At 36.1% G+C, this 12,138-nt stretch overlaps 1 protein-coding gene across 1 annotated transcript in view; it reads right to left on the bottom strand.

Annotated features, from left to right (window-relative positions):
- unc5a (unc-5 netrin receptor A) overlaps positions 1-12,138 on the bottom strand; it is a 210,424-nt gene that overhangs the window by 42,909 nt on the left and 155,377 nt on the right. Inside the window, exon 7 of the mRNA XM_016286233.1 lies at positions 10,605-10,769. Within this exon, the coding sequence (XP_016141719.1) occupies positions 10,605-10,769 (165 nt within the window). The remainder of the gene's footprint in view (positions 1-10,604; positions 10,770-12,138) is intronic.

Raw genomic sequence — 12,138 nt, 5'->3', positions numbered from 1 at the left:
GAGAGGGGGAGAGAGAGAGAGAGAGAGAGAGAGAGAGAGAGAGAGAGAGAGAGAGAGAGAGAGAGAGAGAGAGAGAGAGAGAAAAGTAAAATAAATAAAAATGTAAATTAAATTATTGACAACATTAAAAACTACATGGCGAAATCTCAAATCTGTGACAACACTTGAAAACAAGTTTAAATTGTATTTTTTATATATTTATATATTTTATAAATATCACATATTTTGTGAATTTATGTAACAAAATGAATAAGTTGTCACTAATATAACCAAAACAAATAATAATTAAAACGAACATTAATACTAATATTAATAATACTAATAATATTAATATTAATATTAATAATACTTATACTAATACTAATATGTGTGTGTGTGTGTGTGTGTAATGTAAAATTGTATTCATTAAATAAATACATTTTGTCAATTTATATAACCAAATTACTAATAATTACTAATTAATTATTAAACAAATGATGAAATATTAAATACAGATATTAAATACATAGATACATAGTTAATTATATTATAAACACAGATGCATGATCCAACACATTAAGCTGTAGTGCTCAGTGAAACCCATGCTAGAATGCTAGAAATATAAAATTAATGAATGTGTGTTATATCACTTAATACAACCACAGCTACAAATGGTTAATTGATATACAGTATGTTTTGTGTGTTTAGTTAACTACACTTACTGAAAAAAACAATTTCCACTTTCTGTTTTTTAAATGTTCAACTGTGAGAGATAGAATATAATATATTACTCTTCACAATATAAAGAAGTGTTATCAAAATGTATATTGCAGAAATAGTATATCACATCATATTATCCACAGCTTAATGTGCCAATCACTGGCATCCTACAAAATGCAGGATGTAATTCATCCCATAAGTTTCTCTCCCCTTCTATCCAGCTGAACCGTTCTCCTTCACCCCCTCTCCCTGCTTTATTTCACCTGGTAATCTCTTTGCACGTATCAGAGCCTCCTTGTGCAACTTTTTATCAGGTCTAACAGATGTATTGAAGAGCCAATCACTGAAGTTGCCTACAGCCCGGGCTGGCGTTCCCTCTGCCCTGCTCAATAAATGAACAGACATCCATCACGCTTTAATTGACACAGTTAATCAGCTTTTATAATTGGATGGATTCTGCCCGATTCCACGCGACAGTATTCTGCCTCCACAGCACCTCGTCTCTGATTCGCTTTCAAGCGCTTTCTCTCTCACCTCGCCTTGATGTGGAGGCGGTGGGGGAAAAGGCAGACGAACTGCTTTCGGTCTCAGATTCCCCCACCCTTGCTCCCTTTTTGCTGTAATCAACACAAAACAGAGCGAGCGATGTTCCTGCTGTTACAGAGGCTGATGTAAGGTGTGTCGAAACACAGGTTTCTGGAGGTGTAACAGAGTGGGCTCTGAACATCTTGTGCTGTCTAACAGCAGGGCGTCAGGCCTGACCTGAGGGGACTAAACTCCGCCTGTGGGTAAATCTCAGAGAGTGCCTCCCCTCCTCTCACGGTGGGATACAGCCAACAACCTGCAATTCTCCTATCATGGCTGACAGAAACAGGTTCAGACTTGTAACAACGAAATTGTAAGAGACGGTAGTAATTCTGTCAGGAAGATCCAGTGTTGAAGTTGATGCTGGGTCTCTGTCTGTGTTGTGCTATTAATAAAACACTAGCATGTGGTGTTATCAGGAAGCATTAATAGGTAGATATTGGTTGCAAAACCGATACTGTTATTTGTGGTCATTTATGAGAAGATGAAAATGTGGAGGTAATCAAAAGAAGTCAAAAATGGAATCTTATCACAGTGGTAAAAATGGAAAAAATTGGTATTACTGAATTAGTCCCTTAGTATGAAAGACAAAGAGTAGATTTGCACTCAAAGGTTACAATGTTATTTCCACTATTCCTAAATGGCTAAAAACAAAGTGCTTTCAAATGTCTTTATTTACTTTATTCCACGTAAAATAAATAAAAATGTAAATTAAATTACTGACAACATTAAAAACTACATGGCGAAATCTCAAATCTGTGACAACACTTGAAAACAAGTTTAAATTGTATGTTTTATATATTTATATATTTTATAAATATCACATATTTTGTGAATTTATGTAACAAAATGAATAAGTTGTCACTAATATAACCAAAACAAATAATAATTAAAACGAACATTAATACTAATATTAATAATACTAATAATATTAATATTAATATTAATAATACTTATACTAATACTAATATGTGTGTGTGTGTGTGTGTGTAATGTAAAATTGTATTCATTAAATAAATACATTTTGTCAATTTATATAACCAAATTACTAATAATTACTAATTAATTATTAAACAAATGATGAAATATTAAATACAGATATTAAATACATAGTTGTGCATAAAATTATATTATAAACACAGATGCATGATCCAACACATTAAGCTGTAGTGCTCAGTGAAACCCATGCTAGAAAAAAATAAAAATAAAATTAATGAATGTGTGTTATATCACTTAATACAACCACAGCTACAAATGGTTAATTGATATACAGTATGTTTTGTGTGTTTAGTTAACTACACTTACTGAAAAAAACAATTTCCACTTTCTGTTTTTTAAATGTTCAACTGTGAGAGATAGAATATAATATATTACTCTTCACAATATAAAGAAGTGTTATCAAAATGTATATTGCAGAAATAGTATATCACATCATATTATCCACAGCTTAATGTGCCAATCACTGGCATCCTACAAAATGCAGGATGTAATTCATCCCATAAGTTTCTCTCCCCTTCTATCCAGCTGAACCGTTCTCCTTCACCCCCTCTCCCTGCTTTATTTCACCTGGTAATCTCTTTGCACGTATCAGAGCCTCCTTGTGCAACTTTTTATCAGGTCTAACAGATGTATTGAAGAGCCAATCACTGAAGTTGCCTACAGCCCGGGCTGGCGTTCCCTCTGCCCTGCTCAATAAATGAACAGACATCCATCACGCTTTAATTGACACAGTTAATCAGCTTTTATAATTGGATGGATTCTGCCCGATTCCACGCGACAGTATTCTGCCTCCACAGCACCTCGTCTCTGATTCGCTTTCAAGCGCTTTCTCTCTCACCTCGCCTTGATGTGGAGGCGGTGGGGGAAAAGGCAGACGAACTGCTTTCGGTCTCAGATTCCCCCACCCTTGCTCCCTTTTTGCTGTAATCAACACAAAACAGAGCGAGCGATGTTCCTGCTGTTACAGAGGCTGATGTAAGGTGTGTCGAAACACAGGTTTCTGGAGGTGTAACAGAGTGGGCTCTGAACATCTTGTGCTGTCTAACAGCAGGGCGTCAGGCCTGACCTGAGGGGACTAAACTCCGCCTGTGGGTAAATCTCAGAGAGTGCCTCCCCTCCTCTCATACTAATACTAATATGTGTGTGTGTGTGTGTGTGTGAAATGTAAAATTGTATTCATTAAATTAATACATTTTGTCAATTTATATAACCAAATTACTAATAATTACTAATTAATTATTAAACAAACGATGAAATATTAAATACAGATATTAAATACATAGTTGTGCATAAAATTATATTATAAACACAGATGCATGATCCAACACATTAAGCTGTAGTGCTCAGTGAAACCCATGCTAGAAAAAAAAATATATAAAATTAATGAATGTGTGTTATATCACTTAATACAACCACAGCTACAAATGGTTAATTGATATACAGTATGTTTTGTGTGTTTAGTTAACTACACTTACTGAAAAAAACAATTTCCACTTTCTGTTTTTTAAATGTTCAACTGTGAGAGATAGAATATAATATATTACTCTTCACAATATAAAGAAGTGTTATCAAAATGTATATTGCAGAAATAGTATATCACATCATATTATCCACAGCTTAATGTGCCAATCACTGGCATCCTACAAAATGCAGGATGTAATTCATCCCATAAGTTTCTCTCCCCTTCTATCCAGCTGAACCGTTCTCCTTCACCCCCTCTCCCTGCTTTATTTCACCTGGTAATCTCTTTGCACGTATCAGAGCCTCCTTGTGCAACTTTTTATCAGGTCTAACAGATGTATTGAAGAGCCAATCACTGAAGTTGCCTACAGCCCGGGCTGGCGTTCCCTCTGCCCTGCTCAATAAATGAACAGACATCCATCACGCTTTAATTGACACAGTTAATCAGCTTTTATAATTGGATGGATTCTGCCCGATTCCACGCGACAGTATTCTGCCTCCACAGCACCTCGTCTCTGATTCGCTTTCAAGCGCTTTCTCTCTCACCTCGCCTTGATGTGGAGGCGGTGGGGGAAAAGGCAGACGAACTGCTTTCGGTCTCAGATTCCCCCACCCTTGCTCCCTTTTTGCTGTAATCAACACAAAACAGAGCGAGCGATGTTCCTGCTGTTACAGAGGCTGATGTAAGGTGTGTCGAAACACAGGTTTCTGGAGGTGTAACAGAGTGGGCTCTGAACATCTTGTGCTGTCTAACAGCAGGGCGTCAGGCCTGACCTGAGGGGACTAAACTCCGCCTGTGGGTAAATCTCAGAGAGTGCCTCCCCTCCTCTCACGGTGGGATACAGCCAACAACCTGCAATTCTCCTATCATGGCTGACAGAAACAGGTTCAGACTTGTAACAACGAAATTGTAAGAGACGGTAGTAATTCTGTCAGGAAGATCCAGTGTTGAAGTTGATGCTGGGTCTCTGTCTGTGTTGTGCTATTAATAAAACACTAGCATGTGGTGTTATCAGGAAGCATTAATAGGTAGATATTGGTTGCAAAACCGATACTGTTATTTGTGGTCATTTATGAGAAGATGAAAATGTGGAGGTAATCAAAAAAAGTCAAAAATGGAATCTTATCACAGTGGTAAAAATGGAAAAAATTGGTATTACTGAATTAGTCCCTTAGTATGAAAGACAAAGAGTAGATTTGCACTCAAAGGTTACAATGTTATTTCCACTATTCCTAAATGGCTAAAAACAAAGTGCTTTCAAATGTCTTTATTTACTTTATTCCACAAATTAGCCTGATTATCAGTGCAGGCTGCATTAATTCAGCAACATGACTTTTCCTTCCTATCATCACTTTTTTCCCCAGCAACACATGGGTGTAATTTCACCAGGTGGTGATGTGACAAACTGTTAATTATCCTGACTATATGAATGGAGGTTATGAGAGGCGTTATGCAGCATCCGCACTGTAGTTATCCACTGATTTGTAAAAATCAAACAATAGACACCTCTAATAAAATTCTATTTGGTGGCCGTGATTTTGAATCGACACCCTTGTATATCCTGGAACAATATTCCTATCAACCAATCAGCTGCAAGCTCAATGCTAGTCTTTAGAAATCTTAAAATAAATTATGCAACTTTATTTTCACTAGAAATACACTAAAGAAATGACTTGTAAAAATGTATTTATGATATAAAAATAAAACTATTTATTGGTATTTAATATTTTTTTAATATAAAAAATAAAAAGATAATTGCATAAAATATAAAAGTCAGTATTGTGTATACATATGGTTAGAGAAAATTATAAGATATAAAAATATAACTATTTATTAATACTGAATACATAATGTTATTATGAAGTCATTGTTATGAGGTCAATGTATTATATATTTTTATACATTATAATATAATATTTATTATTAAAATCTCTGCCGCAACAGATACGTCGAACATAAATATTTTCATTCTCACACAACCCTGGTAAAAATAACTCAAGCACTGTTTGAAAAGCGAATTGCTTTTGATGGGAATATCTTTTATAGCACCAATGTGACAAACACTGCTGATTTAGAAACATGTCATATTTAACAAAAACATTGATTCTATTTATGGCACGTGCATGATGGAAGCACGAGTATCAACCTGTCCTCCTCGACCACATCCACAGTACAGAGTGAACAGTCATTCTGATGCTCTTCAAATCACTCAGTTGCTTTGGATTTCTATGCTTTTTAACTTGCATTTAACCCATAGCAGGTGCTCAAGGGGTAATCTTCACCTTGAATTACGAGGACACTAAATGCTGCTTTTATTTCAACAAGAGTTTCCACTAACAACTAATTAAAGCCTCAGTGGAAGGGAAAAAAAACATTCCTGTGCAGCGGAGTAGCCAAAGCAGGCAGGATTTTCTGCTCATTACTGTATAAAACAGGTCTATTGTCTGGCAAGAGACATCTGCTGAGAACAGATTGGGACAAGAATTTTTCTGCGGCCTGCATTCCAATTTTAAGGGATTTTTGCCTGTATAAGTGTGGGCTTTAAAGAGTTTGAGATAGTACGACCATGTGTAAATGACGTGCGGGAGGGCTCACATTAAAATCTGAAATGTGCAAAAACCTAAATAATGAGTGGAATGACTCGACTGGCTCCCCTTTGACCCCAGCGCAAAAAAAGAGAACTTCCTGGAGGGGGACTACTGTATGTTAACAGTGCAGAACAGCCCAAAATAAAACGCCAATCCTGACACTTTAATCCAAGAGGATGTGAATACAACACTATGATGCCCATCTGCTTGGCCAGACCCCCAGCTGAGTAAATTGCTCCATGGCTGCTATCGTACCAGCTTCTGTGCTTTTAATTTGAGCAACATGGGCCAATTAATAACATCCCAACTGCAAGAGCAACCTCCCAGAACAGAGGAACGTAAACATCTAATGATAATAACTAGGCCTTGGGCTCGGCTGGCAGGTTGCAATATTCAATATTGCAAAATCTCAACGCTGCAAATATGCTGGGGTGGTTTGAGATGATGCTATGATTGGACATGTCTCCATGTGGCCCTTAGTAGAAAAGCTAAGGTTTCTAGAACCGTATCGACTCGCAGCATGGGGAATACAAACGCTTTACCCTTGACCTCTACTTCTGCACATACTAATGGGAGTGTTTGCTCACACTCTGCCTCTCTTTATCTCTGTCTCTTTCTGTTGACGAGCCGTATCAGCAACAGTCATGGCCGTAGCGAGATTAAACAGAATAGCACGTGAAGCAAGTTGCCGAGACGAGTCCCTGATTTCTGCTGGGAGTGAAACAGCCCCAAATTAACTGTTAATAAAGAACAAGTGTCCAGCTCACCACATTTCATGATAACCAGTGGGTAAATTACAGGGCGAGACATTAAAAGTGCAGCTTTTTCTGTTGTTCTGCTGTCTCTATGGGAGGCCTTTAAACTGCGGTTCTTCACAGCTGATATCACACGAAGCGCTTTGGATGACAGACGGGGTGAATAATTCAACTGTGATATGGCCAAAATATATGCATACAAGTAAGTCAGTGTAAACACTTCAAGTTGCACAAGCTTGTTTGACTATGAACACAATTGTTAATGTGTTAAAGCACATGAGAGTTGCATTCTTTGCATGGCCAGAGGAGGGTGCTAAATTATTTTGTTCAAATAAATGAATTCAATTTTTTTTATTGGATTCAAAAGTGGTTTTTGCAAGTTCACACTGAATACATTTGTATACAGTACTATACAACTTCTAGGAATATTTAAGTATCATAGGCAAGAAGAAGTAATATGTACTAAAACGAACTCAACCTGTTTATCACTATCCAAGCCGCAGAGAATGTAGCCGAACTATATCACCATTTATATGCACTTGTAACATCATTTATGTACAGTGGGTACGGAAAGTATTCAGACCCTCTTAAATTTTTCACTCTTTGTTATATTGCAGCCATTTGCTAAAATCATTTAAGTTAATTTTTTTTCCTCATTAATGTACACACAGCACCCCATATTGACAGAAAAACACAGAATTGTTGACATTTTTGCAGATTTATTAAAAAAGAAAAACTGAAATATCACATGGTCCTAAATATTCAGACCCTTTGCTGCTTGTTTGACTATGAACACAATTGTTAATGTGTTAAAGCACATGAGAGTTGCATTCTTTGCATGGCCAGAGGAGGGTGCTAAATTATTTTGTTCAAATAAATGAATTCAATTTTTTTTATTGGATTCAAAAGTGGTTTTTGCAAGTTCACACTGAATACATTTGTATACAGTACTATACAACTTCTAGGAATATTTAAGTATCATAGGCAAGAAGAAGAAATATGTACTAAAACGAACTCAACCTGTTTATCACTATCCAAGCCGCAGAGAATGTAGCCGAACTATATCACCATTTATTTGCACTTGTAACATCATTTATGTACAGTGGGTACGGAAAGTATTCAGACCCCCTTAAATTTACAGTGGGTACGGAAGATGCATTAAATTGCTCAAAAGCAACAATAAAGACATTTTGTAATGTAACAATTTTTTTATACCAATTTTTAACATTTTAAACATTTTTTTAAATAAATGCTGTGATTTTTAAACTTTTACATTTATCAAAGAATCATGGTTTCCAAAGTATCATGTTTCCACAAGAATATTAAGCAGCACAAAATTAATTTTTTAACATTAATAATAAGAAATGTTTTTGAGCAGCAAATCTGCATAATAGAATGATTTCTGATGAATCATGTTTTTGTATACTATATGCTTTTATACTTCATTTTCATTTAAATCCAGCCTTTGTGATCATAAGAGAAAAACATAAAATCTTACCAACCCTAAACTTCTGGTGATGCATTATAGTACACAAACAAATACATTCATTCCAATTTCAGCATTTTAAACTTTCTGGTCAACACAAACTATTCAAGATTTAAAAGTCATATTTCAAGTAGGATTTTTCAAGTTGCAACACTTTTAGCACATAAAGAATGTAGAGCTGTGAAAGCACATTAAACCATATGCTCTAGAAGCTCTTCTGCCCCACACAAAACTGAAATCACACAAAGCTGTGACTTCTCCACAGTCTGCCCTCTGGCATTTGTTTGAACCAATCGTTTCTCGCACAAACAGTTGATAACGGCCACCAGAAGCTCTGATATCAAAAACAATCATCAGAAGAACGGCAATAACACTGCTGCTCCAGAGGACGCCCATTTCAGTGCTGCTGTGGTACTATGGCAACAGCGGCTGCAGGACTGAGAGGTTTAAAATCATAAAAAGAACAGACGAAAAACAGGAACAGGAAAGGTTGTGTGCGGAAAGAAAAGCTGGAAAATAAACAGAGGGGACATAACCCAGGGGACATCAAGACCTTTGACAACTCAAGAATCTCTGATCTGGAAAAGTGACCTTCCTGCAAAAAACATGACCCAACGATACACAAACCCTGCCTGAAATACTAAGCAAAGTGCGTTAATGTAGACCTCCAAGGTGCCCTTCCCAGATTCTTCCCTCCCGTTGTCTGCTAGTTAATGGGACTCTCACTCAGTGGTGTATAAAGTACCTGAAAGCCATACTCAAGTAAAAGTGCAGATATCTTACCAGAAAATGACTTCGGTAGAAGTTGAAGTCACCGTTTAGAATATTACTTGAGTAAAAGTCTTAAAGTATGTGATATTTATTGTACTTGGGTATGAAAAGTATTTTTTAAATCTTAAACATACTTAAGCACTGAACGTAAAAGTACAAGTAAATGCAAAATGGAAAAGGAGCAAATAAATATATATAAAAAAAATTCATACATGGCTTGAGTAGCAAGATTGTGTTCAGTTTTAACTCTTTCTTCCATTTTGTATTTTTGGGTAAGAATAAGAAGCACTTCATCAAGTACTTAGTGTCTTTCATTCCAACGTAAGAAAACATTTCTGGAATCTGTATCTGAAATAGGATTTAGATGTATTTACACAGTTTATGTATCTCAGAGGGGACATTGATCCATTTAACCTGCAGTTACAGATGGATAAATAATGTTTTGTTTTTAACGTTGAATGCTGATATTTGAAATAATTGAAAACATGAACAAAATAGTCTAAATGTGAAATTAAAACCGCCAGTAGGTGGCAGCAAGTGACTGTTAATGAGTGAGTCATTGAGATTCAACCGATTCATTCAAATGACTGATTAATTCAGGAACAAATCTGAATCACTGAATTCAGATTTCACTGAATCATTTTTATCAACCGATTAGTTCAAAAAGCTGATTCATTCAATAAGTAAACACCGTCCATTGCTCAGAGACGCAAAACAGTGCTGTGATCTTTGGAACTATTTTCGTTGGCAAAATTGAGCAAAAACAAGCAATATTATGTCTAAAATGTAAGTCACTTATTGCTTTACTGAACTTGTATAAAATGATTATTAAATGTGTTCATGCTGATATTTGCAGAAAAACGGTAGGCTACTCGTTGTGTGATATAGATTAAGTTAACTATATTAAATTATATAAACATAAAAAAGCATACAAAAGCATTTTTGCCATCTACAATTTAGAATGTGTTGAATTTTGAGTTTTAATAGACTAATAAATCATGTGCGTGCACTCTCTGTGATATACTGATAATGTCAGATCGCACATCATTACGACACTTACCATATTATCGCAGACGATGCTGTATCGCACGCCCCAGACTCGACTTGAGTGGAAAATTAACCATCTGTTATTACTTCGTTACAATACACCACTGCTCTCACTGATGCATTCCAGGCTTCACATCACATTTAGTGATCAATAAAGGAAGCCTGTGTTTTAATCGATTGATTAATCAAGGGACAGAGATGGTGGTACTCACTCTGTGGGCACTGCTCACTGGTGCAGTTGAGGGATTGAAGATCCAGGCCCTGGCAGTCCTTCCCACCGGTGCTGGGTGTAGGTTGGGTACATTCCCTGCTCCTCCACATGGTGCAGTCGGCTCCGCATGGCGACCACTTACTCCACTCGCTCCAACCTCCATGCACTGAACAAACACATATACATATACACACAGAGGAAGTACAATTAGCAATCTATCACACATTAGGGCAGAAACACGCTCAACTCAAGTACACAAACATAAATGCAAACACTTCAAATATCTGTACGTGCAGTAACAACAGTGGAGGACAAAAGTTTAAAATAAAAGATATTTTAGTGTTTTTGAAAGATGTCTCTTATGCTCACCAAGCCTGTATTTATTTGATCAAAAATACAGTAAAAAGTAATATTGTGAAATATTATTACAATTAAAAATACCTGTTTTCTATTTTAATATATTTTAAAATGTAATTTATTAAAAGACATGTAAATACATGTAACTATTCCAAACCTTTGGCTGCCAGTGTATCTCAATACTCGAGGGGGAGGTAGTGCCATTCAACTAGCTGTTATTATTCAGGTAGCTAGTTATAAATATTTCGACTTTAGCTAACCTATCTCAGCAACATGTGCTCTATAACATGTATGCACAAACTCCACATACCTGCCTTCTGCTCATGTCAGTCACAGTTTTTGACATTGCGGTGTATTAAATAATGCAGCTTATGCAACTTAAGTGCTGTCACACTGATGGATGCAATGCCTGTCTCTATGATACAGATACACTACAACTACATGCAGACGTGCCGCCTCTGCAGCCGCAGCTTCACATATGCAGCACATCAACCACCACATTTGAAAACACTATTTCCTTGCTTTTTAGCTAAGCATTAGAGACTTGAATACAGCTATGAAGTATACCATTTTTAACACTTTTGAGGCAGTTCATTTCTTTCTCTGTTAGTAAAGGTTTTACATGACCATTTTTAAAACCATGCCTTAAAAGTACGGTATGTAGTTTAATTATTTAATTCTGCTCTGCCTTCCTCTAAGAATATAATATTGTTGTTCAGAAGTTTGACGTTGTTAAGTTTTTGCAATGTTATGCTCACCAAGGCTGCATGTTTTTGAAAAAAAAAAAAAAATTGTTTGCCATTGAGTGGACACATTTGCGAGCAAGGCAGGCTTATATCATCACACTAGCCTGAACTTGGAACTGAGCCTTAATGAATACATTACAATAAGAAGTGTGTTCCTGTCTCTGATTCTTCACATGAATTTTAAAAGGCAGGTGATGAGAGATCAACAGCTAAGAGATGGAGAAAAGGCTCTTTCTTCTCTTAGAAAATCTGCACAAAGCATCTAAGAGGAAGTCTTTTGACTAATCTGAGAAGAAAAGAGTTGCAGATAAAACACTAGCAGCAAAATAGACATTAAAGTCAACATAAAACGGCATTGTCAACCCATTTGACTTGATAATATGACATTTCCAAAAAAATAAAATAAAATAAATAAATAAATAAATAAATATA

Source organism: Sinocyclocheilus grahami, unplaced genomic scaffold (assembly GCF_001515645.1).
Source record: "Sinocyclocheilus grahami isolate Dianchi unplaced genomic scaffold, SAMN03320097.WGS_v1.1 scaffold208.1, whole genome shotgun sequence".
In the NCBI taxonomy this organism is placed as follows: domain Eukaryota; kingdom Metazoa; phylum Chordata; class Actinopteri; order Cypriniformes; family Cyprinidae; genus Sinocyclocheilus; species Sinocyclocheilus grahami.
This window is presented reverse-complemented; position numbering and strand designations above follow the sequence as displayed.